Source organism: Hippocampus zosterae, chromosome 7 (assembly GCF_025434085.1).
Source record: "Hippocampus zosterae strain Florida chromosome 7, ASM2543408v3, whole genome shotgun sequence".
Classification (NCBI taxonomy): Eukaryota; Metazoa; Chordata; class Actinopteri; order Syngnathiformes; family Syngnathidae; genus Hippocampus; species Hippocampus zosterae.
This window is the reverse complement of record NC_067457.1, coordinates 25,013,100-25,033,848: the sequence shown is the minus strand read 5'-3', so window position 1 is coordinate 25,033,848 and position 20,749 is coordinate 25,013,100. Positions and strand designations below refer to the sequence as shown.

Sequence of the window (20,749 nt, the reverse complement as noted above, 5' to 3'; positions counted from 1 at the left end):
GTTGAGTGGGGGGTGTTGACGTTAAGATCAGTATCGTATCATTTCGTTCTTCAAGACATATTAAAGATTTTTTGTATGCTTGTATGCATGACACGACCCGACGTGATACCAAACAATATGTGGAATTACTGTCATGCAGCTCCACGGACGCTCTGTTTTTTACCGCCTCTGGGGCTGACTCGTACGTTAATGTTGCCGCCTTATTAGATGAGGCAAATGTAACATACACTGTTACAGTGTGTATTCCCGCGAGATCTGTCTTTTGACTTCACCAGTCGCCGTACTTTACCACATCCATGATGGCAGCGACGTCTACGTACTGTTTAGCGACCTAGGCGGTATCTCTGAGTGTGTGTATATTACGGCGAAACCGCCATTGACACAAACGAAGAAGAACACGAAGTTCTAACCGGAAGTGTACATCTTTTAGCTCACGGTATCAAGTTAGGTTGCTAGCATTTCTCTCATTGAGTCTATAGAAATACTTGGTTCTTCTCGGCAAAAGAGGATATCATTTAAATATTTGTACTTTTTTACTGCTCGTTTTTTTTCTTCATGTCATTTATAAATGAAGTAATGCACTGTATCTCGAGCTAATTTTGCCCATAGTGTTGCTTGCCTTGTGATAGCGTTTTCTGACAATGAGTGGCGAAGTACAAGAAAAAGCGAAGGTAAGGTGAAATCCACGTGGTAATTTATGCTTCAATTTCAATTGGAGAGTTATATCCTCAGTTAAACAGCAACGTAAGTGACAGCTCGTTTATGTGTACACTCACAGTGTTATGCGGGAAAGCAGTGACATTTTAAAAGGCAAACAGACATGAATGTGAACCTAAAACGGTTTTTGGAACGGCGGGCTTGTTCTGCTGTTAGGCGAGACAAGTAGGAACCGGTTTTATGCAGCCACGAAACTTTTAAAATATTTTTTTATTGAGAATATAGCAAAGGGAGAGTGACTGTTTAAAGCTAATACAAGAGTCCACAGTAAGCAGGGTGTCAACCAACAAGAGTTTTAAAGAATTGCATCTTGGTGCCTTTGCAAACCATCTTATTTAAAAAAAAAAACAGAATTCTGAGATGAAGCAAGACACAGAGGAGTCGGTCACCCAGGACAACGAGGATGCGTCAACTACAGCTGGCGGGACAGAGCCCCCCGTGGCTTCAAAGGACAGCACTAGCAGCAGCCCCAAAGAATCTTCAACACCACCTCTAGGAGATGAGGCAGCAAGTGAAGGTAATGTGCTGCAGGAACAACATCCATTACTGGAATTAAGCCTTGCATGGCATGCTGCGGAACAACATGAAGGGCTGCTACTCGATATCTGGCTTGCCCCGTGGAAACCGATTTCTTAAAAATCGGCGATATAACCCTAGGTTTAATGCAATATTGAAGGAGTTCACTGTAATTAATTATCATGTCCAACTTTTCTTCGAAGACCACGCCAACCAACTAAACGCATCAAATCCTAAATGTGTTTCCACCTTGTGTATGGATTTTCTTCTAACCTGCGTTTCTCCCTCCCCAGCAGCGGCAGTTCTGTCTCGCTGCGACAAGGCCAACGAGCTGAGCCGCCAGCTGGAGGACATCCTCAGCATCTACTGCAGAGAGAGTCTTTCGGACGATGCCGGCGCCCTCGACAACGGCCAGTCGCATAGCCTCGAGCTGAATGGGCTGACAGAGGACAAGAAGACCAGGGCGGGCAAAGTCAAGGGGGGTGCTGGCGGTGGAGACAAAGAGCAGAAGAAGATGCAGGACAAGAAGAAAGTGAAGGGTCTGGGTGAGGAAGAGCTCTTGGTCGAAGTACAGACATTGTAAAACAAAAATGAACAAGTACGGATTCAACCCGTAGAAGCAAAAGGAATGTAGTTGGGTAAAAAAAAAAAGAAAGCTGGTAAAAAGCAAATGTATGAATTGGCTTCTCTTTTTTTTTTGTGCTTGATACAGGCAAAGAAATCACCCTCCTCATGCAGACTCTCAACACATTGAGCACACCCGAGGAGAAGCTAACAGGCCTCTGCAAGAAGTACGCCGAACTGGTGAGCGTTTCCCCTCTCGCCATCCGCTGACGTTTCAGGTCCTCGAATGGCGTTTGTGTGCGTCCTCGACAGCTGGAGGAGCATCGAAACAGGCAGAAGCAGATGCGAGCGCTGCAGAAGAAGCAGACGCAGTTGGTACAGGAGAAGGACAACCTGAGGACCGAGCACAGCAAGGCCATCCTGGCTCGCAGCAAGCTGGAGAGCCTCTGCCGGGAGCTGCAGAGACACAACCGTACACTCAAGGTGCATAGCACGTACAGAGAAGAGACCACATGACTTCCTGTCGACTTCAGAGTGGTTAAAAGGGCAATTGGACACTATAGCACCACCTACTGCTTTGGCATGCACTTGACATCCCGTGCGGTCAATGTTAAATTGCTCCACTGGGGTATATTTTAGATTATAACAATACGTTATTCTCGATTGTAGTAAGATTTTTATGTTTAAATAAATTGCTCAAAAAAAAGGGGAACTTTTAAACCGCACAATATAACTCCGAGTATTCCCTTTATTTTTTTTTTAAGCAGTATTACTTGTCACAAATTCTCTCTCTCTCTCTTCAAGATTCACTCCTGGTGTCATCCATCCACCGAATTTAAATGTGAACGTTTATTTATTTATTGTCTGTCTCCGCAGGAGGAAGGCATCCAGAGGACCCGTCTGGAGGAGGAGAAACGAAAGGAGGTGACTTCGCATTTTCAGGTGACGCTCAATGACATCCAGGTTCAGATGGAGCAACACAACGAGAGGAACGCCAGCCTGCGCCAGGAGAACACGGAGCTTGCCGAGAAGCTCAAGAAGCTCCACGAGCAGTACAAGCTACGAGAAGAGGTGCGGGCGCGCCGCCTTTTGGTGCTAGCGCAGAGCGTTTTCATGCGGCTAAACCAGACTTGTACCCGATCAGCATATCGACAAAGTGGTGAAGCACAAGGACCTGCAGCAGCAGCTGGTGGACACCAAACTTCACCAGGCGCAGGAGCTGCTCAGCAAGTCGGAGGAGCGTCACGAGACGGAGAAACATTTTGTAAACGATGACGCGCACGTGAACGCCAGCTCGCGCTTGTCGCTCCGGCTCAAGGTTTCCAACTCTCTTCTCATCATCAGCTGCTACAAGAGGCGCTCGAGTCTCAGCGCATGTGCGAGCTGATGAAGCAGCAGGAAGGTCACCTCAAGCAGCAGGTTCCCCACCTAAATCCTCTCCCATCTGCTCCGTTTCCCCATGACGCCGGCACGATTTAACCCACGTTGTGTTTTCGTAGCTGTCCCTGTACACCGAAAAGTTCGAGGAGTTCCAGACCACCTTGTCCAAGAGCAACGAGGTCTTCGCTACGTTCAAGCAAGAGATGGAGAAGGTGAGGAGTCCGACGTCAACGCGCGTTTTGCTTTGCCGCTTTTGCAGACTTGGTTTGGCTTCCCTCCACATTTGAGCAGATGACGAAAAAGATCAAGAAGCTGGAGAAGGAGACGGCCATGTATCGCTCCAGGTGGGAGAGCAGTAACAAAGCTCTTCTGGAAATGGCTGAGGAGGTAACGCAGTGCCGCCGACGCAAATGTACAAAAACTCAAATAAACGGCGCTCGACATCGATGAGCGCCGTCGCAAACGGACAAAACCGGTGAGTCATTGACAAACTCCACCAAAAAGACATATAGTGGATTATAGATGCCGCAAGACGGTGCCAAAGTTCTACTTGTGTCCAAATGAACCTCCAGCGTTGTTCCTTGTTAATAATAGCAAAGTAATGCATATATCGCTTTGGACTCGGCGCAGCTCAAAATGGTAGACTTCCGCGATGAATTTATTTGTGTTTTCATAAAAGCCGCAAGTCAAATTTTGGTAGGAAACGGAACTTTAGCGCTCATATGTTTTCCGCGCAGAAATCCGCGCAAGACCGCGACTTTGAAGCCCTTCAAGGTAAAGTCCAGCGGCTGGAGAAGCTGCGCCGCGCCCTCAAAGTGGAACGTAACGAGCTCAACAAGAAAGTCCAGAAGCTCAGCGGCACCCCCGCGGCGCCCACCTGCGACTCAGAATGCCCCTCGCCGACACCCACAGACTCCCCGCCGGAAGGCGGCTCGGACGCTGCCACAAGCGGCTTCGGCCACGCCCTCCCCGAATCCAGCTCCCAAAACCCGCCATGTCACCCCGAACTGACCACGGACACCCAAGTGGAGGCGGTTCAGCCTGTCGCCACGCAGAAATGATGATCACTCCGGACCACCCCCACCCCCACGTCAGAAATCAAACTCGCTTTTTTTTTTTCCCCCCTTCTCCAATTCTCGCCTCTTGAAAGCGTCACGTCCACCACCATTTTCAAAGCGTCAAATCGAATCACGGTTTTGAAAGTACTTGACAAGTTGTCAGTTTGGTTCTATTACCTTTTCGGTCAATTTCGATTCCGATTGATGCCGAGGTACAAAAGTCCATCCCAAGAAGGCAGCCTTTCTTTGATGCAATCCCTCATTTATTCTTGTTCATTCCCATGGAAAGTTTCCAACGTTGAAAATTGATTGAATATTCCAGCTCGACTGGTTGATTTCACATTCCCCTTCGACAAACACTTGATTGCTTAAAGAGCCATTCGTGTTACATTACGTGTAGTATTGTGAACGCTATTTGATGGAACTCGACCGTTATGTCATTGAATATTAGCCAGTCATATGAAATGTCCTCTCTCTATTTTTTGCTGCGCGCGTTTGTGTTTGGGCGACCGCTATGCAAAACACGCTCCCTCCGTTTGAGTCTGTGGCTGTACTGAAGTGGAAAGCACTCAGAATGTTGGTTCTTTCTTCATCCTATCCAGGCATCTGTCATCCGTCAAAGCTGGCAAGCTTTTGATTGTTACCTCATGTTCAAATGTAGGAGTTGAATTATTTTTCCTTTGTGTTATTTCTTATTTAGACATGATTTTTAAAAGCTAATGACTCTGTAGCACTGGAAATCAGTATTTCCTGACCTTGTCTCACACGACAGATTCGTTGAACACGCAAAGGAACCAAAGATATTCCTTGTTTCTTTTGCTCTGCTTTTGTCTCTCCTGAGACGACTTCACATTTTGTTAAATGAAAATATCTGAGTTGTGCAGATTTTTTTCCCCCCAGCACGTTCCATGTCCTGGGCCCGCATTAAAAATGTTTTGAGAGCCACTGCAGAATACGTTTGGACGTAGGACGTAAATAACTGCTTTCTTGTTTAACGTCAGTGATGTATTTTGAAAGCCCACCCGGAAGTGCTGTCGTTGCCTCTCTTGTGGTGTCTTGACGCTCGAGCGGCCGCCTGACACCGACGCAAGGGATGGCTGCGGAAGGAGACAAGTGGACAAGGGCCTTTCGCGACTTCGTAAAGCTCCCGAAAGCGACCTTAACCGTTTGCTGAGCTGCCCGCTAACCGGAGGTGACCCCGCGGTGGCGACTTGCACCTCCGCGTTCCTCCCCGCCCTGTTTACACTGCGAGACGGCGAAAATCGACCAGCCAGTGGGGAGACGATTTTGACAGCCTTTATGAGCGTAAGTGGCTTGCTCCATTTCAAATGCATTCGTGGTGATTTCAGGCCATGTGCGAAAGACATTTATTGCGTCCCCTTGAAAGGACAAGGGCCATTTATATGTGAGACCAGCATCCGTGACGTCATGTGGTGATGGGGATGAAGCCACGCCCTCAAATAACCTCGCCACATGAATTAATAGCCAGTTGAGATTCAATTTCTTAATGTTTTATATATAAAATACCTTTTCCAAATATATTTAACCTTTTCCGCAAACAATGTGGCCCTTCAATCCATTTAAAAAAATCAAATGAGCACAAGTTTGCCCATCCTTGATTTACGTGCATGTTGTGTAATATTTTATTGCATTAATTTTCTTTCCTCAACTTTGTGAACAAAAACGCCTTCATTCATGTAACGTACTTTATATTTACTTATCTCAAAGAGTAAATTTTGAGTTAATTTATTGTAATTAGTTTCCCTGCTGTATCATCTGTTTTGGCGCAGATGAATGTCTGGCAGTGATGTTTTGCATGATTTAAAGCATGCAGCTGGCAGACGGCACGCTGCTGAGTCAGCGACGCGCAACTTAAAGACGGGAGGCGCATTGATCGCAGGAGTCTTTGGCTTAATAAAACATTCATATGAGTTCGATGGTTGTTCCTCTTACACTAAGTGGTTGTGCGTTTTGTCGTTCTCTCTCCGTCAGCTCAACAGATCCATGGCCACCGTTTCCTTCCGCCAGTGACAGGTGAGTCAAGCTGGCCTCCCCGGGCTCCCCCCAGCACCCTGCTCCGGACCCGGACCCGGGCCCTGACTGGGCGCGCAATGATGAGGATCAGTATGTAGGGGAGGGCGAATCCAGTCAGCCTGACGTCTTCAGGGCCCTCTCTGACTACAAGGACGCGGAGACCATCACAGGTAAAATTCTTCAGTGGCACAATGTTGGCATACGGTGAGGAGCTTCTTTGATATTGCTACGTGCCTTTAGATGTGTGCAACAGCACCGACCTGCCCGAATTTGAGATTATCAGCCTCCTGGAGGAGCAGCTGCCAGTTTATCGCTTGCGGGCCGACACGGTTTACGGCTACGACCACGATGACTGGCTGCACACGCCCCTGCTGGCCGCCGACGCCCCGCTCGACTTGACCACCGAGCAGATAGACGAGACGCTCAAATACTTCTGTAAGTCTGCACCGTTTCAACGCTTTAAATCATATGTTGTAGTACAAAACAGGTTACAGTAGTTTTTTTTATTAGTTAGTTTGTTTAAGTTTCACTTTTAGAAGGGGTTTGGTCATTTTTATTTTTTTGAAAATGCTTCATTTAATTAAAAAAAAAATTTGAGTAGCATATATACGGCAATTGAAATCTGTGCCTTGCTGTAGTAGAACTGGAGTTCTTACAATGTTGCAGTGAGCTGATCATCGATTGGACAAAGTCAATAAGAGTTAGCGCCTGCAGGTTGTGCGCAATGGAAAAAAAAAAAACGCATCAACATCATCGGCGTCATTGCTGACGAAAGCCTCGCACAAACTTGACCTGGCCGTTACCTCTGAAATGAATATTTTGGAAAACTGAGGAGGTTGCATAATGTCTTTGTGCTTCCTCGCTAACCTCCTCTTGTGTGCGCGTGTGTGTGTGTGTGTGTGTGTCCACAGTGCTGTGTGCTGACAGAGTGGGCCAGATGACAAAGACCTTCAGTGACATTGATGCCGTCACACGTCTTCTGGAGGAGGTGAGCTCACTCGTCTGAGATGTCGTGGAAGGAAAAAAACACACACACACACACACACACACAGTCACGTGCGACACACACACACAAAAATGTTCACACAAACAAATACCTCTCACACAACAAAAAGCTCTCACATTTGCAAAACAACCAAAAATCGGGACTCATTTGAGCAATGAGCTCGTTGACCCGTAACCTTGGCAACAGGCCAAGGGAGGGGGGGGGTGGACTTGGTGCATGAAAGCACCAATCAACATCCTGATTTGCGTTTTTATTTTTCGGCTTACATTCACTCACATACATTTTAACTTACACCTTTAAAAAAAAAAGTCTTGCTTTTCCAAAAACAAAAGTCTCCGGAGTTTGGGTGCGTGTGAGGTATTTTTGGGCTACATGGCGCCCGCCTCAAACGGACGCGCTATAAATATCCATCTGCTTGTGTTGCGAATACATCAAAAATGTCTCAAATGTCGCTTGTGCGTTAGAAAGAGAGAGATCTGGAGTTGGCCGCAAGGATCGGCCAGTCCCTCCTGAAGAAGAACCGAGTTCTGACCCAACACAACGACTATCTGGAGGAGCAAGTGGGACAAATCACCGAAGAGGTCCGCCGACACACCCGCACGACAGATTTTTTTTTTGTTGATGTGCGCCGCATGGGAGCGATTGACTTGAATGTAAGCTTTCGGTCCGACAGGTGGCCCAGCTGCACCATGAATTGAACCTGAAGGACGAGCTGCTGCAGTTTTACACCAACGCGGCCGACGAGAGCGAGGAGGAGTCCGGCGGATCGCCAACGTCTGCATATTTTTTTTTTTAATCGACTTGCATATACTTCCGGGCACCCATGATCGCTTGAGTTACTCGTCGGCTTGTTCCGTCAAATTTGTAAATGGCGCATGAATAATTGATGCGCACTCAAAAAGCGTTGTAATTGCTTCTAGACTCCACAAGATGGCGGTAGACAAAATAGAGCTCTTCCCTTCCCATGGGGAGCGCCGAGACGCAGCCAGATGTCAGCAAAGCAATCATTTTATATTTGTTTTTTTAGCATATATCATATGTTTGTAGCTCAAAAGAGTAAAAGTTGTCCCATATGTAAATGCGAGTTGTGATGTGGACCTTGTTCTTGTGTGCCCGAAGGGGTAAGAGGAGTCGGGTGGAAGCTGCCGCGGGAGGTTTCCTGAGCGACACCCTGCAGAGGAAACTCAAGGAGCTGGAAGAAGAGAATCTGTCGCTGCGCTCGGAGGTCTGTCCGTCAACGACGGCCGCCGCCTTGTCGCTCTCGCCGTCGATGCCGCGGCGTCACCTCAGCGCGTTTTATGCCCGCGTGCAGGCCAGCCATCTCAAGTCCGAGACCGAGACGTACGAGGAGAAGGAGCAGCAGCTCGTCAATGACTGCGTGAAAGAACTCAGTTGGGTTTCCTCTATTTGTCGGCCCACTCGACTTTGTGCGTCGTTGCTGGGAACCAACTTTGAAAACGACAACCCCCCCTCTCCCCTTCCCCCCCGCAGGGTTGTCCAGTCTTCAAATCTCGACCATCGCGGAGGAGCTCGCGCGCAAGACAGATGACGCCTCCCGACAGCAAGAAGAGATTACGCACCTCCTCTCCCAAATTGTCGACTTGCAGAAGAAAGCCAAGTCTGTGAGTAATATGCAAATGCAAAGAGAAACGTGGCCTTTCCTTCCCGTGTTCATCGCCAACTTCCTGTCTGCCCGTGCGCAGTTTGCCGTGGAGAACGAAGAGCTCTCTCAGCATCTGATCGCGGCCAAAGATGCGCAAAGGCAACTCACCGTAGAGGTGAGTCTTCGGTTACCACGGCGACCGACACTGTGAAACTTTCCATATGCACAAAAGAAGCTTCTCATGCGCACCAGAAATCTCTCTCTCATCCAAAGCATTTTTTTGAGTCACCAAATCTTCTCTTACTAAATCAAAACAACAACAAAAAAGTCACTTTTTGCTGAGGATTTTTTTAATTTTATTTTTTTAATGCACATGCCACCTTGTGGCCAAAGTGTGAACTTTTAATACGCGACGTTTCCACCAGCTGCAAGAGTTGGAGGAGAAGTACTCGGAGTGCATCGAAATGCTGCACGAGGCCCAGGAGGAGCTGAAGAACTTGAGGAACCGGAACTACGCCGTGGGAACGCCCAGACGCTTCCATCCGCTCGGATTGTACCCCATGGTGAGGGCCTTGCAGTGCTGCGTGTGCATGTGCGTGTGTGTGTGTGTGTGTGTGTGCGTGCACAAGATGCACGCAGCTCACGCGTGTGCTTGGCAGGATTCCCTGGCTGCCGAAATTGAGGGAACCATGAGGAAGGAGCTGAGCCTGGACGACCCCGACTGTGAGCAGCAAAAGTACGACTGAAATATTTCATTTTAATATTGTGGGGCGGCGCACTAAAAGTGACCCCCCCCCGCAATGGCCGACGGGTGTATTTGAAGTTAGCTGTTGATTGATTTAAGTGGGTGGTGCCCTCGACAATTCATGGACACAGGGAGGCCTTTATTTGAGGAAGTGTCATATCTCGGGGGTGGGGCGGGGGGGGGGGCATAAGCAAATGATGCAATAGTATTTCATCCGCATGTGTTCATCTTCGGCAGGGTCCACCGCAAGCGTGTTTTCGAGACGGTCAAGAATGTGAACCAGACAGCGCGTCGGCGTTCCGTCACCCCGACCGGCGGCAACATTCCAGGCTCCAACCAGTCCTTGTCCTCGCGCACGTCGCCCATGTCCAGCGGGCTCAGCAGCCCCCGCTCCAGCCTGTGTGGAGGCGACCTGGGCGGGGACGGCGTCGCCCTGGACAACCGCGCTCAGAGCATCCTCATGGAGACGGCGTCCAATCAGGAGAGGTGAGGAGGGGATTGGCTACGGATACTAAAGACGAGTACGGCAACTCTTTGCGTGACTATTTAGGAACGCCGACGGCCGAGAGAAGAAGACGAGCGGGGCTGAGGATTTGCGTCTGGCCCTGCGCCGCCTGTCCCTGCGGCGTCAGAACAACCTGTGCGAGCGGCGCTTCTTCGAGGAGGAGCGGGAGCGGCGGCGAGGCGGCGGCCTCCCCGACGCCGCCGGCCACGGGAGCGTCGCCACCCCCTCGGAAAGCATCATGTCGCTGGGGAACCTCCACCTGTGGGCCTCTAGGGGGCCCTACCTGCCCGACAAACTGCAGATTGTCAAGCCGCTGGAAGGTGAGGGCGGGGCCAAAAAGGAGCGAGAGAGCAGAAGGAGGAGGAGGATGGAGGGGGGCGGGCCCGGGCCGACACCCGAGGGAGAAAGAGCGGGCGGATGGGCTTGGGTGAGGAAAACCAGTGCCGGGTTGGAGAGGGAGCGGGGCAGGAGGTGGGCCAGCGACAAAACCGGGAGCAGGAAGAGGAAGGCGCTGAGCGAGGGCAAGGCCACGCCCCCCTCGCTCATGCTCTTCAACTCTTTCTGGTCTCTCATGCATCATCACAAGTCGGGCGTCTTTGCCTCCCCTCACACTTTCCGCAGGGACACTCAGCCCAGAGCGTGGCTCTAAAGTGGCGGTCCTCCCTTGAGAGCGCTCCCTTTGGCGCCCCCTGCCTTCAGTGGCAGAAGATGCTCCGAAATGATTTGGAGGATTGTGATATTTCAATAGGAAACGCGCGCAGAGAGAGCATGTAAACTAAGCGGCCATCCTGCGCGGAAAACGCCGCGGTCTGAAAAGCGACGACGTTTCATCTTAATGTGGGAAATCCTCCACTGGTGATGTCATGCTTTTTAGGAATGATGACGACCCTTTGACCTTTTGGCTCCTTTGGACATCCTAAGTGACTACAATGTTGAATTCCAGCACAAACAAAAAAGGCATTCATAGCGATCCTTTTTAAGACTTACAATTTGATAAGATTGTTATTGTTAACGATAGATTTTTTTTTGATGACATCACACGATCGATCTTAACACGGCAGAATATTGCATAATACGAGAATAACACAACAGCAAGCTTGCTTGATCGCTTTCAAAGCATTTGGCAATGCCTTGATTTAAGTGGAAGTCTTCAACACGGGCTTTGAATGAAGTTCGAGTGTCTGATATATGAGCAGGCCTGGCTGATGATGCAATATCGTCGTACGGTCACAATACCCGACGTGATTAAGGCATCATTTATTTATGCATGCAGTATTGGATCTCATCAGATTGTGTCGCCACAGCAGCTCCTGTTTTCATTCTCACTCTTCATTTTACTCTGCTTTTAAACTCGCCTGTTTTTCCTTTCCTTCCGTCCACATGGTGTACTTCCCTCTCTTCATTTCACCGCATCTGATTAATAAAAGTTTGTTTTTTTCCCCCTGTCATTCAAATGTCATTTCTTTTTTTTCTGTCGCTTTTAATCACCTTTGAGTTGTCTTCTCGCACTTGGTTGTCTCAAACCATCACTTCAGCCCGCATCCCATCCAAAAACCAGCCGGGTGCGCTACACGGCGGTCATACGTGTCTTTCCACCGTAGGCTCGGCCACCCTCCATCACTGGCAGCAGTTAGCCCAGCCGCACCTCGGGGTCATCCTGGACGCCAGGCCGGGGGTCGTGTCTAAAGGTTACAGACCCCTCGAACTGGAACTTGAACAGGTCCGTATGTCCCACCGTGCAGTTTGTCAATGTTGATTAATGTCGTGTGCTTCGAAACGGGAATTTTACCCGTGATCAAAATCGCATCAATAAGTGGCTGAAATGGTTCATCAATGTTTTACATGTGGCGTAAATAAATCCTATTTTCTCAATCATCAAGATTCTCCAGCGCTTTTAACGTGGCTCAATCCTATTGGCGTATTCTTCCATGTCTGAATGGTTGTCCGCAGGTGTATTCTTGGGGGAGCTTCGAGGAGGACGAGGCGGGAGAGCAGTACTTCCAGAATCTACCCACCACCTCATCTCTGCCGTGCGCCTCCTCCAGCCTGGGGCGGCCCTCGCCACGCTCGACTCCACCCTCGCCATCCCCGTCGCCGCATCTCAGCAACACCGATGCACTCGGTGAGGCGGGAGGAAATGCTGTGAAAACTCTTGCGGCACTTTTATTTTTTTTTGTTCATGAGGATTTTTTTTTTTTTTGTCTGCAGCTGCATACTATCCAGGTAAATGCATGGCCCATACAAGCTCCACCTACACCTTCACAACCTGCCGCATTCTGCATCCGACTGACGAGCAGACGCGGGTCACGCCCAGGTGAGCAAATTATAAAACAGCAGACGGAATTTAATCGAAGAAACTTCTTTTTCATTTGATCAAGTTTGGCTGGTTTTGCTCGACAGTTTGCACGCCATCCCCGCGTCGTCCTCCTGCGTAATGACCAGCTCGCTACTGGGCACGCCCGCCGCAACACCCTGCACGCCCCGCAGGCTCAGTCTGAGGCCGTCGGAGTCGTCAACAAATCTCAGGCAAAAAAACAAAAAACGCACACACACACACACACCAAAAAGCTCCTCGAAAGCGCTCAAGATGACCTTACGTGACTTGTTTGTTGCATTGGTCCGCAGAGATGCCACCCGTACCACAAGCACTTGCCTGGGCCTAGTGCGCCTCCTACAGGAGAGAGGCATTTCTGCAGCAATGTATCACCAGAGTCAGGGATTGGACGGCAGTCAGGCCAACCAGGGGCTGTTATTCAGCACTTCCATTACTCCTAACAGACCCCCCGACCCCGACCCCTCGCGTCCCTCCACCCCTCCGAGCTCCCCCACAGGACAGGGGCCTTCAGCCATAGCGACCTCCCTGAGCTTTGACTTCAAGAGCCCCTCTTATGACAACTTCCTGGCTTCCAAGCCGGCGCGGTCCATCCTGAAGGAGGTGACGGGAAGGACGAGGGGCCGGCAGAAGGGGCGGGACTGCGAGAGCCAGACCGACGTGAGCGTGACCGTGCACAACCTCAACCTGCTGGACAAGGTCAAACGGCTCGGGGTGGCCGGGGCGGCGGGGGCCCGAGCGGCCAGTCCCGGGCCCATCCTCGGGGGGCCTCTGGGTGGACTACGCAGATCAGGCTCCCCCTTCGGGCCGGACGGGATCAGACGGAACCGCAGTTATCCGGCCAGTATGGCCATGAAAGCTCCGGGTCCTCCGGAGTAATATTGATTACCGATGCATGAGCAAGGACTGGCTGCTGGTCAGTCACATGCTCACCGTTTTATAAAAGGAATATACTTTGTAGCAAGGGGGCTTCACAAAGCATCAATGTAGTGTTCCCCCCTCCATATTTGGACCCAACTTGGAATCGCCTGGAGATGTCACAAGACATCAAAGCGCTACAAGTGAAGCGCCTCAAATCACTCCAACGTTGACACCACGATGGTGCTGAAGTAGGACTACTATATTAGACAAAGCTTTGTTCGGACCACAAAAAACAATTGAGTCGCCCCACCGCCCATTTCCTGCTGTAGGTAATCGCTTTCACGAGCTGATTTTGATAACGAGATGCATCATTTTCGTTGATTTAGATGCCAAAATATACGCGGTGACGTTCCCAAGTTCTTTTTTTTGTTGTCCTACACAGATGAAACACTAGATGGCAGCATGTCTCCTTGATTGGAAACTCAAACACAGTATTGGATGAGTTGTGTGGTTGCTTGACATGTGAGTCTTTTCACACTGGGTTGCTTTTTCCATTACAAACAGGAAGCATAACAATGGACTGTCCACGCAATACCTTGACATTATTTTGACATTTGAGGATTGAGATCCTCATTGTGAGTTCACTGAAGTTGTACAACATTCGAGTCTATCCTAATCAACTTTGGGCAAGAGGTCGCCTACATCGGCGACCAATTACACTCATAACCCCCCTCCTGTGGGCAATTTAGTTTTCAATTAGCCTAAAATGCACGTGTTGGGACAAAAACTGATGCAAGAACGGGGAGACCATGCAAACGACACGCAGCAGCACCTGAACTTGGTACAGACTGTGTATTAAAAGTGTTTGTGGGAAACATGGTTTTGGGTTTACAGTCTTTTCATGTTTTGGTCGTTTTAGACTTGCGTGGCAGGCGCTGATTGTTTCCCTCCCTCTGCTTTAAATTGTGGTAGTGAAGTGGCTGATGTGTGTTTACATAACAGCCACTCAAAGCTAGTAGCTACTCATGCTGTGTGTTGTTACGGTGTCTTAAGAAAACGTTCCCACTTGAACGCTTTGTCTGGCGTTTCCTGTTGCCCCCCCCCCCACCCCCAAACAAAAACATGTTTGTTCCGAGTTTGATATTTATGTACCCAACTGTTAGCGGCGAGGGAAATCCTGTCTGACCCCTCAAGCCTTCCCGTCTGACCTCTCGGCCTCCCCGGATGAGAACATGGGCACTTGGTGACGTGCAGAGGTGGATGGGCATTTATTTTTTTTCATGTGAACCTTGCATAACCCACTAATCTTTGTTTGAGCAGAGATCCAATGAACGTACCTGGAAGTGGCTTAGGAAAGACATTTAAGTATGATTCAGAACACGCGAAAGCACGCGGATGATGAGTTACACTTGCGAATGCGCACACACACGCATGCGCGCACAGATGGTTGCACTTAGAGAGTAATATTTTAACCGAAGCTGACACTGGTGTTTCATGTCTGGAAAATCTGAGTAATGCTTGTTTGACAAATCATCTCTGATGTAGTGTAGGCTTTGTTTAATCAAGCTATGATGCATTAAAACAAGCTTGTACTGTACATGGAACAGATGGGAGCGCATTCATCCTCAGTGTTCCCGACCCCTTCAACTTATGAGTGTTAAATCATCAGGGCTCCACGTGACCACTTCACAAATGGCTCAATTTTAGGTTGAAGCAAGTCGACATACAGTGTGCTGCCTGAAATATTTCACACAGGAAAGTAAATTGAATACATTTACTTTTCTGAGAATAACAAATTAAATTTATTTTCATAAATATGTCAACAAAATTACTCTCTGTATTCTTTACGTCATATTATTTCCACTTAGTCGAGTGGCTTTCAATGTTATTTTAAATAACATTGAAAGCCACTCGATAAATAATTTAATTATTATGGTAGAGTTTTTAACCATTCATATTTCAGATAGCTTGTGTTGCCAGGTAAACAAAACTTGCTCAGGGCCTTCAGATGAAACAGCAGGCCCTGTGGGCTGGAAATGAACGGGCACAGTCAGCTTGCAATAGCCAATCAGAACACGAGTCTGCGTACTAGGGCCAGCTGGAAGCATTTACTTTGACACAGGACGTGCGCGTTCTGTGATTGGATTAGCGCCTGCTAGAGGAAGCTGTTGTTGCATTTTGATCCAAAATGGCCGAAGGAGTAGACTTGATCTGGTTGCATGACTACTTTCCACACAATTTGCAAGATGGACTGGCTTTATCAATTTAAGTTGTTTTACCAAGGCAGCAAGGAAACATCAGAGCATGGCTGGGCACTCACAAGCTACGGTGCGTTTAAAAACGTTTGGGGACACTCGCGGAGATCTGCAGCTCAGTGAACAGGCACTACATTGGTGAGTAAATGAATTTGAATTTATTTCGTTAGTATTGATGGTCACGAAATAAAATGACAAAGATACAAAAATGTATCAAATAAATCGGCTCACCTGCAATTTATAATGGCGCATTGTTTGAGAGACTTTTGAGGTATGGCTCAAGCAAATAGTGGAAGCTTGTTCCACCCCTGGCACATTAGATCACCTCCAAAATAATTTATAACGTGTTGCTCCTGGAAAACAGGGCGAAACAGCCCCCAGTCAGTCGCAGGTGTTATATAACAGGCCCCGGGCTTAGTGAAGCTGTCATCTGCTGGAATTGTAAAACAATGGGAGTGCAGGGTCAGAGCAGAGCATGGCCCCTACTGTGATAATAACATTGTCGGGTGACTATATTTAGAGGCTCGTTTTGCCTTGTGCGCGCGTACACTTGTAACATGACTCTTTTTGTGGGGACATAAATCTGTTTGCATGACGCGCCCCTCCTTCTGGAGGCAATGTAAGGCCATCGAGCCATGCTTGCACACACGTCAACGTGAGGTCACCCAAAGGTGTGCGTTTGTGCTTTAAGCAACATACACACAGTTTTGGGATAACATCCGGTACACTCGCACTCAGATCCAATGCGGAAAGCCTCTAGAAAGTTGCCGTTTTTCCTTCCGATGAAACTGGGGCCTTCAGACTTTTGCTCGACCGAAAAATAAAAACGGCAAAAGCTTTCAAGAACAGCTGAAATGTGGGGGTGAATTAAATGCACTTTAAATGGTGGCAGGTGCGTGCTGACGCAGCCGCTTCTCAATTATAAAAGGGTGTGCACGTAATTCCAGTTTATTTTCACCTCCCCTCTCAAAATGATTTCTTTTGTGTCCACGTTGTTGTTGCTCATACTCCTATTAAGGGTGGAAAAAAGTTTTGATTTAATGATGCAATGATTTAACCCGACCTCATCTTTTAGATCACAACAACCTAGCATTTGAATTAGGGGTGTGTAGACTTTTATACCCACTGTAACTGACTTGATAAAGGACAAGCATTGCTCGTTGTAGTTTCTAATATTTAGGTGGCTTTTGGTAACCGTTTTTTAGCTCCTTGAGAGAAAATACGCAGTTATATTTTCCCGTTCCCGCAATGAAATGGCCGAAATGTTTTGTAGCGCAGCTTGCAAGACCGCAACTTCTCAGCAGCAAACTGGGGAAAAAAAAAAAGAAGAAAATCACAAAGAGGCTTCAGATGATTTCATGTCCTGTGTTCATTGGCTGCCAGCCAATCACGAGGAGATAAGCCCATCAACATTGCCAAGTTGCTCTCGGGGTTATCAGCGCTGATGTTTACTCAGCCCTGGTCACCACATGTTCTCAATTTATTCTCGGTGGACACTCCAGGAACCTGCGAAAGTCCTCATCCGCAACATTAATATGCGCACTTTGGAGCGACACCATCAGGCAGGCTCAGTCGTACGTTGACTTGCAAATGTTTCAAAATTTGAGCCATCTCCCAGACAATTATTTTTTTGTCTTGCCTAGACTTGCAAGCAAAAATATGCGTACTCCATTCCCCCTGAAACAAGCAACAGCTTGGCATAAAATGAGCAATTCTTCGAAAATTAGGCTCGATGCCACCCCCAGTTGAAGTGCACTGTCAAACTCAACATCAAACAAAGTGCGTTTTACATTTTGTATTGAAAACACGCACATCTTAATGCTAACGAATGAAGAGCATTGACGTTGCGTGTTGTAACCCATTTAATAGCAACGGGGCAAATTGAAAATCTGTCAATATGCAAAGTCTGGTTTGAGAGGCCACTTCATCCCAAGTAGAACGCAGCAAGAATTTATTTGAAAGAAGTTTGGAGAATTGGAGCTCTGTGTGTGCGTGGGAGGGGGGCATTTTAGAGGCATTTGAGGTTCTCATTCCATTCTTTTATACTTGAAGTTTGCAGTGCATATGGATGCCGATGCAACTTACAGGTCACATTTAGTGCTGAGTTAGCTTGATATGCTATACGTTATAAAGAGTGTGCGCTGACTGTGAACATTTTGTCCGAAAGGATCTTGCCAGGAAGCCAAGTGACAAAGTCCCTTTTCGGGAGTGGTTTATGCTGGAGGGTCAAATAAAATCCGCATCCAAGAGCTCTAAACCTCTGTGAAATACTGTTTACTGGGACTGCGGCATAGTCATAAAATGTACATTTTTACGGACAAAAGTATGAACCTTGTCAACCACCGCTTGACCCCCCCCCCCGGAGCTCAATAATTCTTCATCTTACCGAGACATTTGCAACTTTTGTGGGAATAGTTGAGTGTGGAAAATCTTGAGAGCTCCATCAAGCACTTTTAAAAATGAGCCACAGCAGAGACGGGACGGGGCCGACTTTGCCCCGACATCGCGACTGCTCATCTCAAATAACTTGTATGACTGGACAAAAATTCCCAAAGGCATGCCTCGAGAGCTTGTAAAGAGTCTTCCCAGCAGAGTGGAAACTGGGGGGGACTCCACACGTTCTTCGCGCTCCGTTATTGCAGACCTCGGTGCGAAAAAAAAAGTGTGACGCGGCATTTCAGAATCCGTTCTTCCACCGTTTGAGGTCAGTGAGAACTGCAGCTAGCCACAGCGCTCTGAATTCCAACTCGAATCGAGTGAATCGGATAAGATACTCCAAGCGGGAGGGTGTGGCATTTTCTAGGTGTTGCTGGAATGACATTCGAAGGGTGTCTCTATTGGCAAGCGTACGTAAGACGAGGTTACATAAGAACATCTTGAGGCTTTGCGGCCGTGTCCTCGAAAGCCCTGCACTTTTGGTTGCGGGAATTTCGCTCTCCCGCCACGCCGCCTAAAAATGCGGTTCTCAAAAGCTATTTATACCATGTCGCATTAAATAGTTGAGGAAATAATGTGACAATTAGACGATCAGTCCACACCTTAACTCTCCCATGATATCCTGTAACCTGATCACATGATTAGCTGCCCACTGTCGTAACCGCTGTCCCTGATCTTCATTCATTCATCTTCCGAGCCGCTTGATCCTCACTAGGGTCGCGGGGGGTGCTGGAACCTATCTCAGCTGTCTTTGGGCAGTAGGCGGGGGACACCCTGAATCGGTTGCCAGCCAATCGCAGGGCACACAGAGACGAACAACCATTCGCACTCACACTCACACCTAGGGACAATTTAGAGCGTCCAATCAGCCATGCATGTTTTTGGAATGTGGGAGGAAACCGGAACACCCGGAGAAAACCCACGCAAGCCCGGGGAGAACATGCAAACTCCACACAACAGGGAGGCCGGAGCTGGAATCGAACCCGGTACCTCTGCACTGTGAAGCCCACGTGCTAACCACTGGACTACCGGGCCGCCTGATATTTTTATTTTACAAAAAATAAAATGTATCCCAATTTTTCCCATTGACAGTATCAACAGAATCCAACGTTGCCCTTTAGCAGTCTTGGCTTAAGATATGGATAGATTGTAAAATGTTGCCTCTCTGGTTATCATTCATGACGTTTTTCTTCATTGCCTCATAAAAACATCAACGTGTTCATCTTGCTTTCCATGCCCACTCTGCCCAAGTCTCATTTGAACTCCGAGCTGACTTCAATGGCATGTTGGATATTTTCTAAAGCGTTTTTGGGCTGAACTCTCAAAGTCGACCTATTTGGGGCTTTGCAAGTTCCTTGACGATGACTGAAAATTCTGGACAAAATCTTTCACAATGAGACTTGGGCTGCTTTGACAACGTTAGTCTTTGTCTGAATTTGTCTATCTTCAAATAATGAGCCAATACATCGAGTTTTGGGTCAACGCCAGTCCATGGGATACAAAAGTTTAAGGCACGTCCTTCAAAACACACACACACACACATAGAGACGAACCACCCCCCCTCCCTCCCCACTTCCTGTTGGATTTTGTTCTCGCTGTTCTCAGAAACCGAGTCATGACTTTGGAAATGGAATGTTCTGGACCATGTCAGCGGGGTTTGGGACCAATCAAGCAGCCCACAGTCCCTCGGGCCAAAGTCTGACACACTCCACGCTGCCCAGGTCAAAGCCCGTTTGACCTTTTGCGTGCCACTTTGGAGGGGAAAGTCCCACCGTAGTCTGTGCAAAGCTGCAAGCCCGCTTCAAGCTCTCGAGGTGTTTGCCGTTTGGACACGAAATGGCCGAAAGGGCTTTTGGCATCTCCAACTTCAAGTTGACATTTCCATGAATCACCCTCGCTCCCGCTTGGCCCACGTTCAGCAGCGTGGCTCCAAGTTGCTGCTTGTACACTACTCTGGTCCACTTATCAACTTGAAATGAGTATCCTCCTCCGTCAGCTGGGCTCGTTATTTTGTTTTTATCAGGGGGGGGATGGGGGGGGGGGGGGCCAGAGATCTGTTTGCTTTATCTCAAATTCCTCCTCCTCATGCAGCAAGAGTCATTGGAGATTCCCCAGATTGTTTTAATGGACGGTGAGCTCAGCCTTGACCTAAACAAATGCGGTTTGGATCCTCGGAGACTTGCTATAAATAGGCTTGTCTTTTGGCAAGGAGATAGCTGATATCCAAAGAGGTCCATGGGCACGATGGGAGGGAACTGTCCGCCTTCCTCCTGCGCAAAACCTTGAGTCGGCAGCTGTGCGCACCATGACAAAAGGAGAGGCTTCAAGCGACCGATTTTTAAACTGCGAGAGACCCAACATGAAGAAGAAGAAGAAGAAATCAGCACGTGAGCTTCAGGCTACTTTCTAATTGGCTACCTCGGTGTTGAAGGCACGTAAGGATTTGCCATCATGAATATTGAAACAGATCAAACATCTCAGATTGTCGGCCCGGACGAGACCGCTCTTAATGCGGCCCGCCCAGCAGGGCCCTCTCTCAGGATCCACCTATTGGATTCAGGCCTTTGCAGACTTTGTTCAGAAGGGAGGAGAAATACTTCAGTTTGGGTCGGCCAACTGCAATATACTGCTACCATTGTCTGATATTAGTCCAAAAATGTACAAATAAAGGCATCCACCCCCCAGCCCCCCATGTGAGGTTGAGTGATGAATACACGCTGATAAGAAGAATGCTGAA

The 20,749-nt window shown here is 48.3% G+C and overlaps 2 protein-coding genes across 3 annotated transcripts; both read left to right on the top strand.

Moving 5' to 3' along the window:
* Window positions 1–30: 30 nt before the first annotated feature.
* On the top strand, window positions 31–5,188 carry txlna (taxilin alpha). The gene is made up of 11 exons (XM_052071932.1): window positions 31–671; window positions 1,069–1,234; window positions 1,527–1,778; window positions 1,946–2,037; window positions 2,110–2,280; window positions 2,674–2,868; window positions 2,942–3,061; window positions 3,142–3,216; window positions 3,297–3,389; window positions 3,469–3,564; window positions 3,915–5,188. The coding sequence occupies exons 1-11, from the start codon at window positions 642–644 to the stop codon at window positions 4,236–4,238; spliced, it is 1,614 nt and encodes a 537-aa protein (XP_051927892.1). The 5' UTR covers window positions 31–641; the 3' UTR covers window positions 4,239–5,188.
* A 1,086-nt stretch (window positions 5,189–6,274) lies between these two features.
* On the top strand, window positions 6,275–14,200 carry LOC127604700 (trafficking kinesin-binding protein 1-like). Of its 2 annotated transcripts, XM_052071926.1 has the most exons (18): window positions 6,275–6,439; window positions 6,510–6,704; window positions 7,181–7,257; window positions 7,740–7,856; window positions 7,949–8,049; window positions 8,395–8,500; window positions 8,588–8,666; window positions 8,767–8,897; window positions 8,979–9,053; window positions 9,304–9,441; window positions 9,538–9,614; window positions 9,861–10,109; window positions 10,174–10,448; window positions 11,730–11,848; window positions 12,079–12,250; window positions 12,337–12,442; window positions 12,529–12,654; window positions 12,754–14,200. In XM_052071926.1, exons 3-18 carry the CDS (start codon window positions 7,207–7,209, stop codon window positions 13,337–13,339), a joined length of 2,508 nt encoding a protein of 835 aa, XP_051927886.1. In that variant the 5' UTR covers window positions 6,275–6,439; window positions 6,510–6,704; window positions 7,181–7,206; the 3' UTR covers window positions 13,340–14,200. The 2 variants fall into 2 exon arrangements, with proteins under 2 accessions (XP_051927886.1, XP_051927887.1); XM_052071927.1 differs by lacking the exons at window positions 6,275–6,439; window positions 6,510–6,704 and having other exon boundaries at window positions 7,744–7,856; window positions 7,949–8,500.
* The last annotated feature ends 6,549 nt before the right edge of the window (window positions 14,201–20,749 follow it).